Source organism: Lygodium microphyllum, chromosome 20 (genome assembly GCF_053477565.2).
Source record: "Lygodium microphyllum isolate KBCC chromosome 20, Lygodium_microphyllum_v1.1.10, whole genome shotgun sequence".
Lineage (NCBI taxonomy): Eukaryota > Viridiplantae > Streptophyta > Polypodiopsida > Schizaeales > Lygodiaceae > Lygodium > Lygodium microphyllum.
In genome coordinates this window covers 59,497,959-59,523,412 of record NC_141154.1, presented here as the reverse complement: position 1 = coordinate 59,523,412, position 25,454 = coordinate 59,497,959, and the positions used below count along the sequence as shown (strand labels likewise).

At 41.8% G+C, this 25,454-nt stretch overlaps 1 protein-coding gene across 2 annotated transcripts in view; it reads left to right on the top strand.

Annotated features, from left to right (window-relative positions):
• The window catches only part of LOC148018942 (neurochondrin family protein), a 117,102-nt gene that overhangs the window by 34,154 nt on the left and 57,494 nt on the right, over nt 1-25,454 (top strand). For both annotated transcript variants that reach the window (XM_087701428.1, XM_087701429.1), the window contains 4 exons: nt 11,289-11,392; nt 11,491-11,589; nt 12,347-12,434; nt 12,639-12,759. In XM_087701428.1, the coding sequence (XP_087557554.1) occupies nt 11,289-11,392; nt 11,491-11,589; nt 12,347-12,434; nt 12,639-12,759 (412 nt within the window). The remainder of the gene's footprint in view (nt 1-11,288; nt 11,393-11,490; nt 11,590-12,346; nt 12,435-12,638; nt 12,760-25,454) is intronic.

The window sequence follows — 25,454 nt, the reverse complement described above, 5'->3', positions numbered from 1 at the left end:
TCCAAGTCTCATTTCGGTCAATACTCTCTAGCTCCTTCTCGATGGCCTCTCGCCATTGAGGGTGTTGAAGAGCCTCTTGCCATGTATCCGACTCAGAATGCGCTATGCATTCAGCTGTAAACAACGACGCAAATGATGCCCGAATAGCAACCTGGGCAGATTTTCTAGGTCCCTCTGGAGTTGAATCCGGTGGTAAGATCCCTAAATCCTGCATGGTCTGTTGGTACTGATGAGGTAACAAATCTCGCAGAGGGGACCTAGGAGTTGAAGAATCTGCAGGAGTGTCAGGAGCGGGAAGTAGACTAGGCTCAGTAGGCACGATCTCCGATGATGTGGAAGGAGGATGATGATCGGAATGCGGTACAAAGGATTGTACGATATCCCTCTCGTAAAAAACGACGTCTCTCAGAACAATCACCTTATTTATTCGAGGATCGATCAAACGATAGGCTTTCACTTCAGAGGAATATCTAACAAAAATAAGGAGATCAGCTCGGGGAGTGAGCTTTTCTATCTTATCATCAGGTATGTGTGTATAGGCACGACACCCGAAGATTTTGAAGTGGAAAATAACAGGCTGAGAGCCTAAGAATGCCTCATACGGGGTCTTTTGAGGAAGAGTCGCAATTGGCACAACGTTATGCGAAAACAATCTGGACTGTTCAACCACATCTCCTGGTAATTTCCAGTACATATGGCAGAAAAAGGCACTTTTCACACATTGAGGTCAAAATGACATCGGGTGTTTCACATCTCATTAGAGTGCCAAAGATTTCTTAACTTACTTAAAAAACAAAAAAGGCAACTATACTAAAGCAAAGAGGTACTGGGGCTATGGTGAGTTCAATTGGTGGGTTTAGAGCAAATTTTGTTTTTACAACAAAGATTGCTATGGCACATGGACATCGGTTGAGGATGTACATGGTAGTGTTAACAGCCTCGACCCAAAGGTGCTTAGGGAGCTCTGTTGCGAATAGCATAGAGTGTGCCATTTCTATGACTGTCCGGTTCTTACGCTCTATGAATCCATTTTGAAGGGGGAGTTGGTAGAGGTGAGTTGGCGAGAGATGCCATGCTGCTGTAGAAACTTGAAAACTCGTCGGAGATAAACTCACCACCGCTATGATCCTCATGCAACCAACATGACGTCCAGTCTGGTTATGAACCAGCAGCACCCAAGCAGAAAAATATGTGAAAGCATCGGCCTTATGCTTGAGAAGTACACCCATATGTATCTAGAATGATCATACACTATAAAAAAGTAGTATAGTGCGCTATTCAAGGCCGCAGTGGATATCGGCCCACAAAGATCAGCATGAATCAATCTAAGAGGCACCTTAGCACGATATGTGGACTGCTGAGGAAAAGGGGTACAATGTTGCTTCCCGAGCTGATAGGCGTTACAGATATCGTGAGCTAGCTTCAGGCGGGGAAGGCCCTCAACCAGCTCATGGCGTGACAACTCATAAAGAGAGCCATAACCAAGATGCCCTAAGCGAAAATGCCAAAGACGCTCATTGTTCGTAGACTTCCGAGATGTGGTAAATGCCTGGAAGCTATGGAACACGAAGCCCTTGGTTGTTGGCTCGGTTCAAAAGTGTGTCATGTGGTATAGGCCATTAGGCTGTGCCTCACCGCAAGCAATCACTAAACTAGTCTGAGAGTCAAGGACCTCGACTGTGGTCGCTGTAAAGAAAACTGCTCGCCCCAACCGGCAAAGCTGTTGAACAGATAACAAGTTCACCCCAAGCTGAGGATCATGATATACATTGTCCAGTGAAGACAGATCCGGATCCTTGTCAGTGGCAAAACTTGTGAGAGTGTGCTGCAGCTGAACGAGTGAGCAAGTGAGTGAGAGTGATAGAGAGTGAGAGAGTACGATATGATTTGGGTGTACCAACAATGTGTTGGTACACAAAGAATAAAATGTATTTATGCTTAAGGCACGTAAGGGTGCATTCACATGTACAACTAAATAATACACATGTACAATACAAAGAGGTAAATAAAGGACCTTTATTCCAACAACCTTCCACTTAAAGGTCCGAAGTGAACCTCTAACCAACTCCCACTAGTCGTATGCAATGCTCATGTTGAGCCTTGCGTAGACTTTTAGTGAGAACATCTATAGGGTTTTCTTGTGTTTTGATCTTAATCAATGTGATTAGACCATCTTCCAGAATCTGTCAGATAAAGTGATATCGCACATCTATATGCTTTGTGCGTGAATGATACATGGCATTCTTAGCCAGATACCCAACACTTTGGCTATCACATCCCAACACTGGAGTACTCATAGACATGCCGAGATCCTCCGCAAGTCTGCTCAACCATATAGCTTCCTTAGAAGGTTCAGTAGTAGCTGATATGTATGATATGTATTAAGCTTTAGTAGTACTCAGTGCTACGATGTTTTGCAACTTGGAGCACCAAGAAACGGCCCTACTAGCCTTTTAGATAATCAAAAAATTATACTTGACAGCCTCCCAATGTGTTTTGCCAGGATTTGACATAAACCTGCTGACAACTCCCACTGCATGAACAATGTTTGGACGAGTAGCAACCATAGCATACATTAGAGAGCCACAAGCTGATGCATAAGGGACTTCCTTCATAGCATTGGCTTCCATGTCATCTTTTGGGCTGTTGGCTTTACTAAGCTTAAGATATGGAGGTAAGGGCACCCCAAGAGGCTTAGCTTCAGCCATGTTAAATCTGTCCAGTACCTTTTCAATGTACTTCTCTTGAGATAATAACAACAATTTCTGCGTTGTATCCCTGCGAATCCTCATGCCCAAGATATGCTCTGCATTCCCCAAATCTTTCATGGAGAAAGCTGATTTCAGCTAATCTTTGAGAGCATCCAAGTTAGTCTTTTTTTTCCCAGCTAGCAATATATCATTCATATACAAAACAAGTATGATGGGGTTGCCATTTGTATCCTTTTTTATGTACAAACAATGATCTGCATGGCTGCGTGTAAACCCATGAGAGAGTAGAAAAGTGTCAAACTTTTTGTACCATTGCCGTGGTGCTTGCTTCAGCCCATATAAGCTGCGTTTTAGTTTACACACCAGCTGCTCCTTTCCAGGAACTATAAACCCCTCGGGCTGTTTCATGTAGATTTCCTCATCAGTGTCACCATGCAGAAAAGCTGTTTTCACATCCATTTGGTACAACTCTCAAGTCCAATATAGCAGTGAGAGCAAAAAGCACATGTAGAGTGGTCATCTTTACAACAAGTGAGAAGACCTCTTGGAAGTCAATCCCTTCCTTCTGTGCATATCCTTTGGCAACCAGTCTTGCCTTGTACTTGGGTTTCCCATTAACTATCTTTACTTTGTAAACCCATTTGTTCGGAAGAGACTTTCTTCCTTTGGGCAACGACACAAGATCCCAAGTATCATTAGCATACATAGATTTAATCTCTTTCTGCATAGCTAGCTCCCACTTATTGTTGAATTTGCATGACTTGGCCTCTTTATATGTAAGAGGCTCACACTCATTTGTAAGCATCACATAGTGCAAAAAGGGGTCATATCTATGTGGTTGCCTTCTTAAGCTTGTAGACCTGCGTACTCAATGATCTACATTTTGAGGGATTGGGTCTACATCAAGAGGTATGTTATTTTCAGCATTTATTGGCTGCTGTAAGCCATTTTCAGCATGCTGTTCATGCTGTAGAGCACCTTCATTTTCATTCCCAGCATCTGCATTTTCATAATCAGCAAGTCTATCTCGCTGTCCATGACCTCCTTGTGCTTCTATTTACTGTCCATCATCATCTGGCTCAAAAATAACCGGCTGATCATCGGTTTCAGCTTGTGGTACAACATCATGAAGCTCATCATTTCAAGTAATAGGTGGCTGTAAATTCTGAAATTTGACATTTTTCATGCCTTCATCAAAGGCTAAAGTACTTTTTAGCAACTTTGCCTCATTAAACACAACATTACGGTTGCGAACAATTTTCTTGGACTGTGGTAACCACACTCTATAACCAAATTCACCCTCATCACCATAGCCCATAAAAATTTCTTTGGTGGATTTAGGGTCAAGTTTGTTCCTCAGCTCATCTCTAACATGCAGACAAAAGCATCACAACCAAATATGCGTAAATGGTCATATGAGGCTGATTTGCCAGACCAAACCTCTTAGGGATGCCATTATTTAAATACGTGTTTGGAGAGCAATTGCAAATCTGAACCGCGGTTTTAAGTGCTTCTCCCCAAAATTCACAAGGGAGATTAGTAGTGGACAGCATGCACCACACTCTTTCACACGAAGTCCTATTGTATATTTTAGCCACCCCATTTGAAGAAGGGCTGTAAGGAGCTGTAAGCTCCCTCTTGATTCCATGCAAGTTACAAAAGGACTTAAATTTAGTAGATGTGAACTCACCTCCATTATCAGTTCTCAAGCATTTCAGCTTTCTACCTGTCTGAGTGGTCACAAATGCATGAAAAGTTTTAAAACAGCAAATACTTCACTTTTCTTTTTTCAAGAGATAGACCCAAATCTTCCTGGAACAATCATCATTAAAAGAGACAAAATATGCAGCACCACCCAACGATTTCACGGGCATACTACATACATTAGAATGCACTAAGTCCAAAACATTGGACTTACGGGAGACACCAGAGTAAAATGAAATTTTCATTTGCTTTCCAAATTGACAGTCATTACAAAAATCAAGTTTAGAGCCTTTTCCATCAACCCTCTTCAAAGAGGTAAGGACATCAAGTCCTTTTTGGTTCTTATGGCCTAATCTCTTATGCCATAACTCCAAATGACAGCCAATTTCAGCAACTGCAAGAAACTTGCCATTCAAAGCTTTACAATGGAGACAATACAAAGCGGCCTTCTTGGTTCCTTTTGCAATTAGCACGGGACCCTTTTTCAATTTCCACAAACCACCACGAAACAGTGTAGTGTAACCATGCAAGTCAAGCTGACCAACAGATAGTAAACTCTTCTTGATGCCACACACATATTTGACATCTTTCAACACAAGCTCTTGCCCATTATCCAAAGACAAGTGTATAGTGCCTATCCCATCAATGCTGCAAGGATGGTTATTTCCAAGATATACTTTTCCATAATTGCCTGCATTGAACATAGCAAAATACTCCAAGCAAGGAGTTACATGAAAAGAGGCACCAGAGTCTATAATCCAAGTTTGAGTGACACCATCATCAACTGACAAAAGTGCATCAATTACATTAGCCTTGGTAATCTGCATATCTTGCATGTGACATACAAGGGTATCATAATCTACTGCACATAGTACATCAGCCTTTGCATCCGAGAGCTCCTCTATGACTACATTGGAGGCCACATTGGCCTTTTCCTTGCCTTTGGCTGCCTCAGATACATCTGCCTTATCCTCTTTCTTCTTTTTGTCTCTTGCATTCTTCTTTCTCTCTTGTTCCTTCTTGTAGTACTTGCAATCAGGCTTCTTGTGACCCTTCCGACCACACTAATAGCAAGTAACATCACTCTTTTCCTTTCCTTTGCTCTTGCTCCTACTTCTTTGTCCAGCATTTGCATTTTTCTTTTCAGCCCTGCCTCTAATATTGTAAGCTGAGTTGCTCCTTTCTCCACTAGACTTACGTCTAATTTCTTTATTCAAGATTAAACCCCTCACATCATATGAGATATTGGGGTTATTATTGAGAGAAACCACCAAGGTCTCCCAGGAATCAAGCAGTGTCATGATCAGAAAGATCGCCCTCAACTTATCATCAAAATCCAAATTAGCATCCTTGAGCTGATTTAAAATACTAGTAAATGTACTCAAGTGCTCAACTGCAGGCTTGGACTCATCCAGTCGCATGTTCATCAACTTGCGTATTAAATGCACCTGATTTTAACAGGTGTGGTAATCTCATAGGTAGTTTTTAACTTCTCCTATATTGCATAACCAATATCTAAGCCCTTAATGCCTGTCAAAATGTCATCAGTGACACCCATCTTTATATAAGCCATAGCCTTTTTATTGACTCTCGCCCTTGACTCTGGCCCAATCTGTATCAGACATTTTTGTGGGTTTATCTTCTTGCAAAGCATCCTCACAATCCTTTAAGAATAATATGTCCTGTATACCGTTTTTCCAAAGGTCAAAGCCCTGACCATCAAACCGTTTGATTTCCATGAAACTCTTAATGTCAGAACTGGAAGAAGTTGCAGCCCATTTGATCACAAATACAAGTGTAAATGCATTGAATTGCAAGAGCACAAGCTGAACCAGCAAATGCATTGCTGTTCTTGTCCAATTAGAAATAAATTTTTGCTGTTTTTACATAATTCAGCCACCACACGGGCAAATACTGCAGAAATTTACCGAAATCTGCACAAAATCCCAAATTTCCAGGTCCAGTAGGTCATAAACGTGAACCCCCATCAAAGCAAGGGGATAATTGAGATTAAAAGGATTTCTGAAAAAAATGACTGGGTAGGGAGGGAGGGAGGGTCCATTGACCCGCTGACTCGTCACGTCTGACGGCTCGCTGGCATCGACCCGCTGGACTCCTTTCCGTGCGCAGTGCTGTCGCCTGGTCCTTGCCACCTGGTCCGTGCGTCCATTGGACCTCGCTGTCTAGTCGTGTCGCCTGGTTTTGCTGGCGCTCGTTGCCCAATTGCGAGTACTTGCCACTTGGTCCACGTCTTGGTTGCTCGCTATTGTTTGGTCGCTGCCCGTCCGCCAGCTTGTTAGCCATGTACTAGTTGCTCCGTTGCCTGCAGCCCTATTGCTGGACCGTTCACTCCCCGCTGGTCCCAGTCTTGTGACATGCCTGTGCTCTCGCAAAGTGGGCACAACTTGTGCTCTGATACGAGTTGTAAGAGTGTGTTGCAACTGAAGGAGTAAGCAGGTGAGTGAGAGCCACAGAGAGAGAGAGTACGATATGATTTGGGTGTACCAACAATGTGTTGGTATACAAAGAATGAAATATAGTTATACTTAGGGCACGTAAGGGTGCATTCACGTGTACAACTAAATAATACATGTGTATAATATACGGAGGTAAATAAAGGATCTTTATCCTAATAAAACTGACACAACCTTGAGCCTGAATTTTGACCGATGAGTTGTTTCCTACGTAGACCCGCTCTCGGCCGCAGGGGCTCAGGTACAAAAGATGTCCTCTATAGGAGTCATGTGATGTGTAGCTCCACTATCCACAATCCAAACAGGAGTTGAAGCGCTCGACTGTGATGAGTGGGCCTCTGTGGAAACCTCGTTAGGAGACAACTCATAGATATGGACGAGACTCGCATTTGATGTCTCTATGTAGACGATGTGGGCCGCTCCAGACCAATCAAACAACCTCTTTGGAGTTGAGAACGTTGTCGACTAAGATGGTTGACTAGTGGTAGTGTGAGTCCCCTTGCCATCACCTTGTCTCCCCTGTTGGGGATTGCCTGATTGAGGGGTTGGGGTCTGAGACTTAGGTTTTGGTGATGTGCCTCTTGCCTTTGATTAACACTCGTCATCAAAATGTCCAGCCTTTTGACAATGTTGACAATACCTATTCTTTTTAGGTACATTGTGCCACCCTAGTTTGAGTTGTGATTGGAAGTTTCCTTGTGATTCCCCGGATTGATTTTGATTGGAAGTTTGATTTTGTTTGGCCTTCCCTTGCTGTCCCTTTTGAGAATGAGCAACAAGAGCCCCCTATGAGGGATTATTAATATGAAATTGATCGAACAACCGTGCATAACGCAACAACTGACACTCAAATTCATAGAAAGTAGGCACGGTAGGCTTTGAAACTATACCTTCCACAAAATTGAAGTATTTCCTGGGGAGTTTGTTTAGAAACAGTGTGACCTAATCGTCAGAGGACTTGGAGTCTCTGTAGTGGAGAATTCGACAAGAAGATGCTGATACTCAGCCAACTTGACTTTCAAGTCATCCCGGTCAGAGATTTTGAAATTTTGAAGCTCATGGTCAAGATTGTTACGACGGGTCCTATCCCAAGCCACATAGCAGTCAATCAAGTGCGCCCATCGCTCTGATGCTAAGTCAAAATGTTGAAGATGAGAATGAAACTCAAGCAATAAGCCCTGTATCAACTCGACAATAGCGGAGGTATTCCTAGCCTCCCATGAGTGGACGATCTCGTATGGAACAAGTACGGGATTGTGTTGGGGTTCTATCCCTTGCACAAGATCCCATAGGTTTTGTGAGTCAAGGACATGTCTCATCAAGTTCGACCAAGTGGTAAAGTTTGACCGGTTGAAACGAGTATTATCATTGAATGCATGCTTGGCTAAAGATGAGGTAGAACCATGAGGTGTCAAGAAAGTGGGGTAAGATGGATTGGTGGAATAAGATGGTAGTGGTGGTGGAGGGATCTGATAAGAAGGAGGAGGGGGAAGAGATGGGTAGACAAAAATGGGCTGTGAATGTCCAATGAGTGCCGATTGAGGTGGAGGCACTGGAACATGAATGTTTCCATAAGGTGCCTGGAAGCCCTGTCCAAAGTTCTGCTGTCCAAAGTTCCATTGAGGCATAGCAGGATGACCAGAAGGTCCACTAGGTAAGGCCATGGAGGCAAACTGTGGTACCAACTGATACACACTTAGGAGAGTGTGGGAGGGATACCCAAGCTGCAATGACCCCGAAAGTGTGTGAGAAGAAGGTGGAACACCACCCGGGTCTGAAATGAGAATGCGAATGGAAGTGGAGAAGCAATGGAAGAAGATGGTGGGATGGGTAGATTTTGAATTTGTGGAGTGAAAGGTGAAGATGCATTTTGTTCATTTTTTCCATTTAATGATTGAAAATGAAAAGATGATGATGAAGATGCACCATGTAATGAAGGAATAGAAACACCAAATTCATTCTGATTTTGAGAAGTAAACTGAAAAGAAGAAAGGATAGAAGAAGTATATGGCTTTTTCTTATAATCCCCACGACGTGTGTTAACATACAAGAATTGGTTCTCAAGAGAACCTTTTCCATAGTGAACAGACTGTACTCTTTCTTCCTTATGATCTCTATTAGTATATTGCAAAACAGAAGAGGTAAAAGACGAAGGAACAAAAAGCGAATCCAAAGTACCTTGCACTGGAGTAAATGGAAGAGGATGAAAGAATGGAATATACTCCACATCTCTTTCTCTAACAAGGGGGACCCATCCTTGATGGAGGTCTGGACAGCCCTGCAACATCATTAGACTTACGTGCAAAATTTGAAGAGAGAAAATCATGTCTACCTTTATTGAGTAGCTTTTCTTGAAGGGAAATCCTTCGGTTGAGCTTCTCAATCTTCTTTTGTCTATAAGCCATGATCATGTGATATTCTTCATTGGACAGCTTACATAACTTTGTTTCTTTCTTGTGGTCAGAAGTGTCTTCCACCATGTCGGAACTTTGTGGAGCAAGCTGATCTTCCCACTCTCGCTTGGTTCTCGGCATAAATGTTTCTGGAGATTGAACTGGTGTTGTTGTGTTTGAAGTCATTTGAACCTAGTATTGTTCTTGCTTCTGTTGACAGCTTTCAGATCAAGGCCTAGGTTTCTCTTAGAGAACCTTGCTTTGATACCATGTAAAGAAATACCCTAACACAGAAACACAAACAAAAACCGTATGACAAAGCACAGATTGATAAAAGAACACAGTTAGGGTTAGGGTAACTCAAAGACAATGAACACAGAAAATAAATGAAGTGATATGATTGCTGAATATACAATGCTCATGTAGCAAACACACTATGCAGTGAATGAATACTAAACCTCGAACTCCTGTATCTCAAGGATCAGGGCAGGAGTAATGAGTTAGAGAGTGTGTCGTACTCCGAACGGATCCCGAATCGCAGCAAGGCAGCCTCCGGATGTCGAACATCAACAAACGCAGCCAAGGAAGGTTGGATTTGATGTTGACAACAGTGTAGGAGAGAGGAGAGAGAAAGACGAATAACGTAGGTGAGGAGAGAAAATAGCAAACGCAAGCTGCAGGAGAGAGAAAGACTAAAAACATTGGCTACAAGAGAGAAAACAGCAAATGCAGGCTGTGGAGAGAGAAAATCTGCTGTGATAGGCTGAGGAGAGAAAATCTGATGTGATAGGTTGAGAAGAGAGAAAAATAGCAGCGACAGCAGAGAGGAGAGAGAAAACTGAGCAGGCGGTAGTTGGAGAGTGATCAACAATAGTTGCTCTGCTGTAAACAACTGCAAACTGCGGGTGGAAGGCTGGAAACAGGTGCCAGACTGTAGATGACAGCAAGGGACAGCTGGGACTGTGATGTGCTCCGCAAAAGGGGTGTGGGCAGCAAGCTGAAAACATGTGAAACTTGCAAAAACGAGATTTGTGCGTGAATGGAGGGCAGCATACTTATTCAAAGAAAGTTTGGGCCTTCCCAAGTGGGTTTGTGCTTATGGGACACGGACACTCTCTAGGAACACATTTCTTTTAAATAAACAAGGTTACTTCATTAATTAAGCATGTTTTCGGGCTGTTTAAGTGAAGCTAATGCATTTTTAAAACTCAACAAATTGATCATCCCAATCGAGGAAGCCCCGTGATTGGAAGACATTGCTTGTTACATTCTACTTGAATCTAAATTGGTTCTTGATAATAGGACTAAACAATCCCATCAAACAATTTATCCCTTGTATTTAGTCAAGCGAAAGAATTGCCCAGAGGCGGAGTCAACTTGGGAATGATTATGTTAATTGACGATTCACTCTCCCCAATTTGTCCATGAGGATATTGTTGAGGGCAGCTATTCACAAGGGAAAAGTGTTAAATCCTTGGATATTTGGATGGGTGCTAGTGCATTGGTAACAGTGGCCATAAAGTGACATAGTGCGAATGCACTAGGACACTTTAGGGATTAGGGTAGCCAAGTTCTATATGTAGACTCAAGACTCTATTGTGCACATGATTGTGCGATCACCACTTATGGACTCTTGGGGCAAAGGTTTATGCCCACACACTAGGGTGGGTTTGGGATGACAATACAGGACACCAGCTCTTGGGACGCAATCATGTACCTAGTACATTGCTAGCTCCTAGGCTCGAGGCCGAGCCTGATTGGCTCACCCCCAGGTCTATGGTTGATAGGCAAGTCTTATGTCCATTCCCTTTATGTTCTTTGCCATGGGCAGGGCTTGTGTCATGTCTTGTGTGCAGGTTGGTTCCAACGGGGACGTTTTCTCTCTCTCTCCCTCTCTCTGTCTCGATTTATTTTAGTATAGAATTCACAAGTGTCACATAATGTAATTAAACAAATGGACACACTGTCATGCATTGAATATCTGCTTGCTTTTTTCTTCTTTGCAGACTCGGCCTTATCCCAGGTGTCTGCCAAGATTACATTGTTGCTGTTAGGTGGCAGTGTGCCAGAGGAAGATATTGTTGAATCAGCTGACAATATCCCTTTGATTGTATGATTGCATTTACCTATGGTTCTAGTTAGTCTTTGCTTCAAATCAATGTGCCTGACAGCATTTTTCTGAAACAAATGTTTGATCTCATTTTACAGATTTCAGTCCTTGCAGAGCGACTGCTTGCTTCCAATCAAGGATTATCTAACTTGGATGTATTTCCTCTTCTTCGAATGCTATGCAGCCCAAATATTTTGGTTTCTTCTTATCCTTCTGAATGCACAATTTATCTTGTTTTGTTATGTTTTGGCAGAAGAAAAGGCAGTGCATTGGATCTGTTTTGTCCTCTGTTAGATCTACCTTTCTAATGTTGCAAGTGAAGCTCAATCTCCTTCATGATCACAAGAGGCTGTGTCCCTCTCTGGTGTCTATGTATGTTGTGTGTACTGGAATAAAAGCTTTTTTCTCCAAGGAAAAATTAAAATAAAAAGCACCACAATAATAACCATCACTAATGTAAATACACAAGTACAAATAAGGAGAATATGGTCCAGTAACTGTTCTAGGGAGCTCGTATTAGGATAGTACTCTCCCAGTTATCTAAGATGGCCTTATGCTTATGCTCATGCCATCTACGTTATGCTACAATGGCTTGCATTTGTTTCCGAAAGTAAATTATCTCCATCTACATTCAGACGGTTTCTTACGAGTGACTTGGAAAAATGTGGCTTAAGCTGGGGAACTAGTGGTATTCCTGGCCTAGGAAATGTGCTTTTAAGTTGGGAATTAATTTGCTTGTTTAGTTTGTCTAGGCCATGTATTTAGATGTAAGCAGGTTCAGCTTAACACACAAGACAATAGTCATGTTCATTAGAATCAAAACTACAGCTTCAAATGGGGCATACTGCAGTTGTTATGTATGTGCTCTTTTAAAAATCAAAGCTTCAGCCATTCTTGTGAAAATAAGGTCAAAGTTTTTGATTTGCTATTGGATCTCATCGATGCATTGCACAGGTACATATTGGCAATGAAAAAATCCTTGAATCTGCTTGGCTTGAATCCATATGCACATGCATTGGCCATGTTCTTCAAAGCCGAGCGGGTGAGTTTGTCTTCAATTTCTCAGATTTATGCTGTGATGACTTTTTATTTTGTCTTCTTTTCTGAACATTAGTTTTATGGGAAAGATCTCGGACCTGGTACAGAGTAATAGAAGAACACTAATGTGGCTGAAACTGTAAGATAGGACATGAATGAATTATTTGGAAGGGCTTTTCTACAGTCTCACTTTTCTGAGCTTCTGCAGTTGCTGAGCTGAAATTCATGGTATTGGAGCTAGTTGAGTCTATTGTAGAAATATGTGGAGGCAATTGGCTGTTGGGTCCAATTTGTTTATGTGGAGAAGGCCCAATAGCACCATCAGATAGGTAAAGTATTAACTGCTTGTTTGGGCTTTGATCCTATCACAAATTTGTGTGTATGGACTCATCCACCGAGCCCATGCCATCCTTTGTTGTCCATCCCCATGGTATTATGATTAATTTCTATGTTTGTGTGTGTGTGTGGGTGCATGCATGTGAGGCTAGATCAACTCTCTTATGTCATGCTAAATACATTATTTTCCATTAGGATGCATTGACTTTAGGGGAGCCATTTACAATGACTGAGTGAGAGGATGCACTGCACTAATGGGTAGATGGAAATCACGAATGGCATGTTTTGGTGGTAGAAATTTTTACATCATGTTGTAATTTTCTTAATGAATCCATAGTTTTCATGATAACAAGGCATAATGTGATGGTCTTCTGCTTCCATCATGGAAAGAGGGTTTAGTTAATGTTGATGATTTATGAATGGGCTTGTGAATCACTCTTTGCTTAGCTACATTAATTTTAGAACTTAGTGATTTGCGAATTGGTCACTAAGATGTTGGCAGACTGAATCAGTAGTTTTTTTTGCCTAATGGTTTGCATACTGCTGAATATGGTTTTGTACCCAGAAGGCAAAGTAATGACAATATTGCCAATGTGCATATTGGTATAATGTATTGATTATGCTAAATATACACAGTTGTAAGTGGGCATTTGAAATGCATTTGACTTTGTGAGTTGGAATTACATTGCTTTAACACTATCTAAATTGGGGTTGGGTCACAAATTGCACCAGGATTGTCAGGTACGAAATGTACGATATGGTACGGTACGATAAAATATGGTACTAATTGGTACCTTATGATTTTATAAGATACAGTACGATATTAGTACGAAAAAAAAAAGCAAAAACTTGGTTATTTTGGATTATAGATAATAGAACACATGTTTAGAGCTAAAATAGCAATGCCACTTGAGTTAATAGGATGAATACATGAGGATAAAGGAAAAGTCTCACACACAACATGCGCAATGTGCTACTAGAAGATAGATGGGAGTGTATATGTAATACATCAAAGAACAAAGCAAAGTTAAGAGTGGATGGACAAACAGGCTCTTCATTCTTTTGTGTGTGTGTGTGTGAGACGCGCGCGCGCGAGAGAGAGAGAGAGAGAGAGAGAGAGAGAGAGAGAGAGAGAGAGAGAGAGAGTATATTAACGTCTCTAAAAGGCCAATGTGGCCTATGAGACCAAAGCAGTACATACAATGATGGTGTGTTTCTCATCTAGAACGAGAAAAAAGATGAAAAACATGCCTATAAGATTGAAAAGGAAATGAAATAGTGTCCCATAAAAGGGAAACATGTCAGTGATCTGAAAGTGAGAGTAGAGAAAGGAAAACTCTCCATCAAAGAGAGAGAGAGAGAGAGAGAGGGGAAGGGATGCTCTTGGAATTGCATACTCATCTTGGAAGTTGGGAGAGAGAGAGAGTGTGTGTGTGTGAGAGAGAGAGACTTCGAATTATGATAATAAACATAAGGCTTAGGAGTTGGAAGATATTGTATGGCCTAGTCTTCAGAGGCCAAAAATAGCCTGTTTTTTGGTACGAAATGATACGGATATGTACCGTATGGTACGGTAGGAACCATATGGAATGAACTAGTCCGTACATAGTACGAATGCAACTATGAATTGCACTAGACTGCTTTTTGGCTTTATGTGTATAGCAAAACCTTGCTGATATTGGAAACTGGCTTATTTCACTCATAGGTAGATTGGCTCCGTCAGGGCTATCCATTGAGTGCCTTGCTGTGTAGGGTGGCCACCAACCCTTTTCTCTACTATTTGACCAATAATGGCAGTTTACATGGATTATAGTTACCAAATTGAAAGTAGTTCTTGGCTCAAGCTTATGTCTATGATTCCTTTCTTATGCCAAAAAATAATCCGCATGGTATTGCTGTTTTTATGTGTGCATTGGACCTTTTTAGTTTTACTGCAGGTCTGTATGTCAACTTTCATAAATTTAAGATGCTTGCAATAATGGAGCAGTAGTGGCGTCACTCACTTTGGCTTGGTGAAATTCCTCCGCATGGTCATTTTGTTAGGCATTTGGATTATTTATTGGGTTGGAATCATATGGTGTAGCAAATGGTTAAATGGGTGACAAAAAACTTGGACATTATGGTTTAGTTCTTTCTTCTGGTTGTTACATGGAGCAAAGTAGATATAGATACATTCATGTCAATGGCTATGGAGATTGTTTGAAAAACCAAGATGAATAAAAAAAGGGGCTTTCTTTTTAGGGAATAGAGAGTTTTATTAATACCACCTTGGAGGAAAATCCCATGAGGTAAAATACAACCATAAAATACAAACTAAGTAGCTGAGTACATCATAGATACAATGGTTGTGTAAAAGACCAATCTAGTTGGCTATAATGCTAGACCATAGGAGGGGCTAGATGAAAGAAGGTGTCAGGATCCTAGGTCCGCAAGAAGGCATTTCTCTTTCTCCTTCTCTTAGAACCACCCTGCAGCCTCTCCCATCTTCCTTGGAGAGTATGGATAATCTTTATCTAGATCCTTGAGAGAGTCTTGACTCTGTGCAATGGAGATGTTCTAGAGATCTGTAGCATGGCTACACTTTGTAGTGCAAATGTATTAGGTCATGATACTAGCAATTAGCTCCCATCTATGACAATGTCCTGGAGTCCATCATGCTTGCGAAATGTCTCCCTGATCTTTACGTGTTTTGCTATTTAGCTTTCTATAATCAACACAAATGCGGATTTTCTTACTATTCTTCTTTGGTACTGCCACAATAGGAGAAACCCATTCAATATATGCAACATGATAAATAAATCCCGCATCAAGAAGCTTAGTAATCTCAGCTTTGACTAGTTTTTCATACACAAGATTTGTTCATCGTTGGCGTTGACACACAAGTTTTGTGCCTGGTTCTAGATCAGTATAATGCTGACAAAGTTCAACTTTAATACCTTTAAGGCTAGTATAAGACCAAGCAAATTTCCCAACATGTGCTCGTAATACTTCCTCAAACCTTTCTCGATCTTGGGATTCCAATTGAGCTCCTAGATTTAAATATTTCCCTTCTACCATTTCTATTTTAACTACTTTCACTTCAGGCTCGTCAATAAACAAATATATTATTTTTCGAGGCTTGACCATAGGCATAGGCACATCTTCTTCAGTGGGGACTAAATAGAATCTCACCAAATGTACTATTTATGGATAGAAAGTAGACCTATTCTAGGTGTATTTAAGTGTGACTAAGGGATGAGTTAATGTGAATGGATGGAAGTTGGAACCTAGAAGGATATTTTGGTGAATGAGATTGTGACTAAGGGCGAAGCTTTAGTATTTGGACAATCGTAGTCTATAGTGGTGATCCTGCTCAAATGTTGGCCAATGATGAGAAAGGAGTGGCTCCCCTGAAAGTCCTCATATGCACAAGTTGGGCCTTTGTCTGTGACCCAAGCTACGACACCCGAGTCACAACCATGGACTCTATTGTGCCTTGGAAGATCATCTTGAGGGCCCTTCTCCACCTCTTTCAAGCTCTAGGACAATCCCTTAGACAGTGCCTTTGTGTCTCCTTTTATTCACCACAACTCATACATGGCAATGAGACCCTGCCATGTTTGGCCAAGCCATGTGTCGATTGCTAGGTTTCTATGAGCTGCTAGCCATAGGAAGAGAGAACTCTTTCGAGGTTGAAGGCTGTTTTATAATCTCCTCCAGAAGTCCGATAAAAACTGATTTGAGATCCCCTTTCTGTCCCATTGAGGAGTAGTTGTTGGCTTCTTGTGATCTTGCCCATCTAAATCCTTCTCTGAAGCTTGGTGGTATAGGTTAAGAATGCCACATCACTTGGCTTGTCAAGGAATAATCCCTCCAAACCCACTCTCCTAGATCCCACTAAAAGTTCTAAAGGGGCCTTTTGTGATAAGCCCAACATTTCCATGAGCAGGTGGCCAGGTCCGAGTCGATGTACCACGTCCTCTCACATGTGCCTCTACCCTGATCCTTTGCCTAGAGCATCATGTGATCTCTTCCTAATCAAGTCCTCTCTTTGAAGGCAACCGTCCTTGTCCATCTTGAAAGGAAGATCCCAACTTGTCTAATTGTGATGATGGCAAGGATGATGTCCTTTGTGGAGAAGAGACCAATCAATTTGAGGCCATGTAGTCTCCGCCTTTGGTCTCCTATGGTAGCCCTTGAAATGCAAACAAATCTCTTGTTGAAAAGGCAACATGCATGTAGAATCACCCTAGGATAGGTAAGCCTATGTCCAAGAGTGTGTTGTGACGCTGTTTACAGATAGTCTCATGGTCCACCATTTGGGTGGTAAACGGAGTCTTCCAAGGAACATGTTCTTGAAGGAAGTAGTGAATTCATAAGCTAGTGACACAGGGCGATTGTCCTTTTCCATCGTGAAAGTGAAGATCCCAACTTGTCTAATTGCGATGATGGCAAGGATGATGTCCTTTGTGTCCATTAGCCTTTACAGGACTTAGTAGACCACTGGGCAACTGATGTGCACCCTTTCTTTGATGCTTTGGCCTTTTTAGGGTGAATACTTTCAATTGCTGTACTAGCTGATGCCTTTTGTCTCTAGCCCAAAAGCCTACGATTGATGTTGACATCACTACAAGCTCAACATTTTTCTATTTATGACACCACAAGTGCTGCCAAGTCATCATCACATTTGTGTCTTGCTGATTGTGCTGTGATTCAGCCCGTCTATCACTGATCCAGCCACATTGAGCTGTGTTTGCTGCTGCCAGACACCTTCAGTCTGCTTTCTATGTTTTGGGACCCGTCAAGAGTATGACACACTATCCAGCCCATTATCTCTACCCCAGTCTATGAGACACGGGAGTTCAATGTTCGGTATTCATCACTACATAGTGTGTTTGCTGCATTGAGCATCGTAGTCTATTTAGATTTATTCATTTCATTATTCAGTGAGTTCACTCTCTGAGCTACCCTAATCCTAATTGTGTTCTATTGTCAGTTCGTGCTTTGTTATACAATTATATTTGAGTTTTTGTGTTAGGGTATTTCTTTATAATAGCAAGTTGTATGAATTGCATCAAACCAAAGCTTATCTAGTAAAGAATTTCCTTTAAGTATATATTTGGGCCATGTCCATAAGAGATCTATTATTATGCTTGGCAATATCATTTTGTTTCAGTGTATAAGGTGCAATGCACTAATGAATAATGCACTTAAAAGAAATAAATGCTACAATTTCCGTTGATATGTACTCTCCTCCTTTATTAGTGCTGTAGAGGGTAACCAATTTGCAGCTACTAGAGTTTTCATCCATGCAATAAAATGCGGAAAACATGAGAATGCCTTTGACTTGGCTTTCAAACCAACCAACCAATTTTGACTTGTGTGGTTGCCAATGAAGATAACAAAGTAGACACATCCACTAAGAGAGGGAGTGCACATAGGACCACACTATGTACAAGCCGCTATTTCTATGTGGTATCCACACTCCCATCCGTAGGAAAGTTGAACCCATGCATTTTGCCAAGCAAACATTGCTTATATATGTGCTTACGAGGCACACATGTTTCAAGCAAGTCATGCACCATATTGTCCGTGTATGTGTGACGACAATCCATAAGCAGAGGATAGATAGCCCCACGTCTAAAAGGTCATGTAAGGGGTTCGTGAGTGTCTCAGGTTAGTGAGGGCGGTTCCCATTACAATCGTCCCAGAGTGGAAGGATGTGGTAAAGTGGGGATATGTGGAAGGTACATTGTTAAAGGGTGGCATTTCCCCTAACGATGCACCAAGAGGTGGAGTTAGTGAAGGGTAGGCAGATGGTGGGATGGAGAAAGAGAAAGTGTTAGAAAGATGGAGTTAGTGAAAGGGTAGGCAGATGGTGGGATATGTGGAAGGTACATTGTTAAAGGGTGGCATTTCCCCTAACGATGCACCAAGAGGTGGAGTTAGTGAAGGGTAGGCAGATGGTGGGATGGAGAAAGAGAAACTGTTAGGACCGAAGATGGAAGATCCAACCCCTAGTGTGCTTTGAGCAGAAGTGAAATGTAATCCAAGATTTTGAAATGAAGATATGAGTAGATCAGAATATAGAGAAGATAGTGGTGGGATGGGAGAGAGTTGAGAAGTGTGGTTTACTTGCTCAAATGAAAGAGATGGTTGAGATATACCTAATGAAGTGTGTCTGCTTCAAGAGCCTCCTCTATTGAAGTTAACATACTGAAAATTGTTTGGATCTTGCACAGGAAAAGAAGAAACAAGAGAGGGTTTTGACTCATATGACTCAAAAGGATTATATAAACCTAACATAAGGCCTGGCTGAGATAAAGGAGATGGATCGCTAGATGGGCCAAACTTCATGGTCCCTCCAAGATCAGAGACATGGCTAGTCTCACAAATTGGTCCAGATGGAGTTGTAGCACTTGTTGGAGTGCAAATTGAACCATACATGATGCACAAGTACTCCTCAAACTCTTTATCTGTAAGTTGACCAAAACGAGAAGAAGAAGATGGTAAAGGTGAAGGTGTGTCTACCTCCTCCTTGAGACCATAATGCCTTCTCAAAGCCTCCAATGATGTAGAATCTTGATGGGGCATCATAGGATTGGAAGAAAAAGGTGCTTGAGATCTTATGAGTCAGAATCGAGTTGCGTGTGAGTCTTGCAAAAAGACTAGCCTCCACAATCACCGTAGGATACTCTTTAGAAGAGCACCGGCTTTAATATCATGTGAAGATATGCTAAGGTTTGCACTGAGGAAACATAGCATGTACGATCAAGACTTAAATACAAAGACTTAGACATAGAGAAGCAAAACTTGAGGTAGAAGTTGTAGTAGAACCACTTGTAGTAGAAGCAGTAGCACGTGTGGGTGCATTAGGGCCTAGTGGCCATATCTTTATGGGTGTTTTAGGGCCTATTGGCCGTACATCTAAAACCATGATGAGTCCCCAAAATCTTTCGTGACCAATACATGCTCCATCATGTATGATCAAGTGGAATAGTTGGTACCATCCAACTTCTGATTAGCAAAAAGCATCCCAAACAACTTATTTTGATTATATGCCATCTTTGCACATGCTGACTACACAAATGTAGCTGAGGCAATTGCTCTAATTTGTCCACCAATGGACAAGGGAGCTGCTATTCCAACACCTGTGTGTGAAAAAATTGGCTAAAAATTAAAATGAGATGAGAAATAGCTTACAACTGACTCAAATGTCAATGTAGATATTGTTCAGGCATTTACATGTAAAAATGCCGGGGCAGAAAGCTGAAATTTGTTGAAATCAGAGTTAAATGAAGTGTGCATGGAGTTTGCATAGATTCGATGAACATCCACGCAATGGAAGGTAAATCCAGCAAAAGCCCCATATCTCTTGATAGAAATTTCAGGAAATTTCTGAAATTGGGTAGGTTGATCCAAAATCCCTAAATTTTTGAACATTGGGCATCTGAGGTTGAAAATTACTTACAATTTAGGATGAGATGGGTAAGATAGATTGGAAATTGCATAACTTTCTGAAAACCCCTATTTTCAGAAAATTAGAGTTTTTGCTCTTTTAGTTTTTCTGAGTTTTTTGCACAATACAAAATGGCAGAGAGGGGTAAGACACATTGAAAATCGCACAAATTTTAGAAAACCCCCAAATTAAAAAATTAGAGTTTCCAAGTTATTTTTTTTCAAATGTGTAGAAATAGTATGCAAAGTTGAGTAGATGGTGGGTAGGGATGAGAGAGGCTGTGTGTAGGGTTGTGTGTAGGCTGCATAGAGAGACTGCATGCAGCTTGCACAGGGAGAGAGGGGGCAACAGAAAATGCTGCGGCTGTGGTTGGAGTGATGGCGGTTGGGGGTAACAATGCCATGAGGGGATCCATGCATTGGAGTTGGTGGTAGAATCAATGCAGTTATGATAGTGAGGCCAGTGGCAGAATGGCTCTAATACCATTGTTATCGAGTGCATGGCTCAATAGACACGAAATGGAGTAGAAAGTGTGAAGCATGTAACAAATATTTTCACTATAATGGATATCAAGAATGAAAGTACAAGGTACAACCCTAAGGTAATATAGACCTATATATGAGAATGCGTTCACACGAGGAAAAAACCTCTCCCACTTAAGAGGGTAAAACACACACCAGAATGACTCATAGGAAAATAATACAAGGTGTTTCTGTAACCAACCTTTTGTGAAGAAAATTGTGGAGTGGCTGTTAGGGTTTGCATTGAGGAAACACAAAGTGTATAACTGTGACGAAAACACGTCAATTTTGACACAGACGTGCAAAACTCAAACTCTCAAAGCAAAACTCAAAACTCAAACACACAAACACACAAACAAGCACAATTAGAAGGAGATAGAAATAACATAACTTTGAAGTGAATGAAAACTGTAAATGAATGAAAAGTGTACAAAGTGCCCAAGGGTAGAGCAATAGTGTTGGAGAGTGATGTCCACTAGAGACGGCTTCCAAGTACTGTAGCCACAAGTCGCAGATGAGAGTGCTGAATAATGAAGGGTAGTAGGCTGGTCACCAAAACATAGTAGTTGGACGCTGAAATCTAGTAAACACAGCAATGTACCACTAGAGAAGGTTGAAAATTGATCACTTGAGGTAGAGGACTATTAGGTGACAAGAGGAGAGGTTTTTGCTGATGTAGGTGGCCTATTGGACAGAAAAAATGCAATTACTGTAGTAGTCGCTTGGTGGGAGGGATGGCAACAGCCTATTGCTGGCACTAGATGCTGAAAACACAGGCTAATTAGGTGCTATGATGATGTAGTAGGTGGAGACCTCCAAATAGTAGGGCGATGACTGAAAACAAGCCGCCTAGGGTTGGATAGTGATGGATTGCAGTCAGTGATGGTAGGACAATAGATGGTAGGTGGCTGATGGTTGAAATTTGCACGGTAGAGTGAGAAACCTGCACAAAAGGATGAAGACTGAATGGGGGCAGCCTGTCTATTTATAGATGTGGATGAATCATTTGAAATTAGGGTTTCATAATAACTCTCAAATTGTGCGTCGTTTTTTGCGTTTTTTATTAATAAAAAATGTTTTGAGGTTGTTTAAGAGGCTAATCAGCATGTAAGCTCAACACCCACTCTCAAGCCCTAAAGAGGGCTAGAAAGGAAGGCCAAAGTAGGTTTGCTGTTTGCGACCCACCCTATAGTAGCCAAGGCATTGGACAAAGGATGCATGGTGGTTGCCTAGATGGGGCAGCAAAGGGAGGCATAGCTCCATTGGATTGGCTAGGCGGAGTGGAGGCAATTGTAGTGGTCTGCTGAGATTTCTTAAGAGGAAGACCCTGAGCCTTGGTACGACACTCCCACATAGCACGATCTCTAGCAATGCGTACAAAATCTATTTTTCTTAAGGAGTTGTTGCCACATGGATTTTTTTTTTTTGGTTCCGTTTGAAGAAGAGGAGTGACTTGTCTTTGCATCTTGCGAGTTTCTACCACTGCTGGTTTTACCTTGCGAGGAAGATGCAACCAGTCCCCTCTCTGAATAAGTATGTGTGGAGGGGTTCTTGTGGACTTGGTCATGCAGCCTTGCGTAACACTGAAACTTGTAGAAGGTCGGCAATCTAGGTAGTAAGATAATGTGCAGGATAAAATGGAAGTATTTTTCGGGCAACTTGTTCTAGAAGAGTGGGACCTAATCAACGTTTGACTTTGAAGAGTTAGTGTTGGCAAACTCTGCGAGTAATTGTCGATATTCAGCCAACTTGACTTTTAGATCATCTCTTTCTTAATGGAAAACTGCTGAAGCTGAAAATGGAGATTGATATGTTGAGTCACACATAGCAGTCAATGAGATGACTTCATCGATTAGATATGAAGTGGAAATGTTATAACTGAGGGTGGAACTCAAGTAGCAATCCTTACATTAACTCAACATTGGTGGTGGCATTGTGGGCTCTCCACTAATGAATGTGATCAAGGTGAGCTAATGAAGGGTTCAACATAGGCTCTAGGCCAACGATAAGGTCCCAGAGTCCTTGAGATTCAAACACTTCTTACATGAAGTTTGACCAAGTGGTGAAATTTGACCCATTAAAACAAGTCTTATTTGTGAAGGCATTCTTAGCCATTGCAACAAAAGTGGTAGAACTAGGAGATGGTTAAGGTGTGTAATAAGGATAGGTTGGATAGGGTGGGGAAGGGGAGTACACTTGGCATTGGATCCCAAAGTGCCCACCATGCATGCGAGAAGTGTGCATGGTGGATATGAAGGTGGGCATGGACTTGCTAGGCATGGGCAACAGGGGTGGTAGTGCTAGGAGACGGATAAGGTGTGTAATAAGGATGGATTGGATAGGGTGGGGGAAGGGAGTGCACTTGGGACTAGGTCCTAGAGTGTCCACCATGCATGCGAGAAGTGTGAGCATCAAATAGAGAATGAGAATGTGCTAGGAGCAGAAACGGAGGTTCTAACTCCCAATGTGGAGGATGTAAATATGGAGTGTAATCCAATGTTTTGGAATGAAGAAGAGAGGAAATTGAGGTGGGGGCTAGAAGATGGTGGGATGGGAGGGATTTGAGAAGAGTGGCTTACATGCTCAAATGAAACAAAAGATGTAGATATACTTGATGAACAATGTTTTCTTTGAGAGTCCCCTCTGCTGAAGTTTACATAGAGAAAATCATTCCGATCTTGCACACTAGAAGGGGAAATAGGAGAGGGTTTTGATTCATATGTCTCAAAGGGATTATACAAACCCGACACTAGGCCCGTCTGAGATGAAAAAGATGGGCTGCCCGTTGTCCCAAATGTCGTATATCTTCCATGATCGGAGAGGTGGCCAGCCTCACCAACCGGTCTAGATGAGATACCAAAGTTGGTAGGAGGGGGTGGAAGTTCAACTATACGTGATGGCAAGTACTCTTGAAACAACTCCTCTGACATGAGAGTGAAATCTAGAATAGGAGAAAACAAAGAAGGCAAAGGTGAAGATGGGGTGTGGTCTTCGTCATCGAGTTCATAATGCCTCCATAGGGCCTCCACTGATGGAGAAGCTTGATAAGATATCATGGGGTCCTGAGAAGAAGATGACTGAGACATTGTGATTAGGTTACGAATTGTTCATGTGCCTCGCACAAAAAGTAGTCTCCACAATATTTGCAAGATACTCTTTTTAAGAGCATCGGCTTTGATACCATATGAAGAAAACTATGGAGTGGTTGCTAGGGTTTGCACTGAGGGAACTCTTAGATTTATTTATCCTTGTGTGTGAACACACATTATTGTGTAAAAGTGCGTGTTTATGTGTGAACACCTTTTACACCACTTAGCATTTAATAAGGGTCAAAGGTATAGGTGGATAGCTTAGCCTATATATTTAGGCTCATCACTTGTACTTCCATCACAAGCGATCACATCAATCTATTTAGCTTCTTGTGTTTTTGCAAGAGCTCTCCTCCCTCTCTCATGGAGCTTCATCCTCCATAGCCTGCAAGGGGCATACATCAGCTCCACCCAATTGTGGCATCAGAGCATTAAGATTTGTACGTGTGAACGGATGCTACTGCTGTGAAGTCTAGTATGATTGCTTGTGCAATTGAAGAAGAAGAAGGAAGGGAAGAAGGGTTTGACCATGGTTGTCATCCTCACGTCTTTGTCCTTGCCTGTCATTGTCACAACTGTCAATTGTTGCAGAGGTCATAATCACTTAGACGTATCAGTTGACTGCTGCTACTCGACACGTGCCTTGCTCCCACCAGTCATTATGTACTTAAAAAAGAAAAACACATACTTGCCTTGCGCTCGCCATAGTCACCTTGCTCGTGCCAGTGAACTTGCTCATGTTTGGCCTGTGCGCCTGGCTGTGTTCTATCTCAGGTGTCTAATCCTAGCACCACACTCCATGACTAATCTTGGCGACTCTTCTTGCGCACATTCATTTCATTATCAGGTTTCAGCCTCTGGTTTCTCAAACAATAGATAAGATTTTTAATTAAACCTTAGGTAATAATGCTTAAACACTTGCTTGTTAGGGGGAGCTCACATGAAATTGGGGACCCTTTATTTTTATGAAAATTTTGCGTCATTTATCCAATAAAAGCTGGGGTTTTTCAAATCTAAGCCTGCTTTCTTCAAAGTCCTTCATCAAAATTTCATCCTTTCTCAATTTGAGCTGTCCTCGTGCCATCTACCGTTGGGATGTTGAGATATGGCATCATGAGTGAAACATTCTCCGGCGTTGGCTTTTCCATTTGGAAGACAAAGATCTAGCTCATACTTATGGGAGAAAGCATATGGAAAGTCGTCTCCACTGACGAGCTGGAGCACATTCAAGGCAATGCATAGCTTTATTAAGAATGGCTAGAGAAGAATGAAAGCGCACTCACCATCATCGGGCTCAGTCTCTTTGACAACCTTCTTCATCACCTCGATCTTACAAAAAGGACAAAAGAGGTATGGGATGGCCTTCAAATCACATTTGGGAGAGATATTAATAATTCCAAATTATTTGTAAAGATGCAATTATTTACTATCTCCAACAATACTTTGGAGACTCTTTCTCTCTTAGTGTTTGCCATACACACGCCATGTCTCTCCTTGCAAACCCTACTATCTCTCTAGTTTGCCTTCACAGTAGTCATATTTTGACATTTGTGAGATGTGGTGAGCTAGGGGAAATGCAGAGGCACTAAGTATGGGATTGTTGCATGGCTAAGGAGGTGTGGGTGAGAGCCCTCTAGATG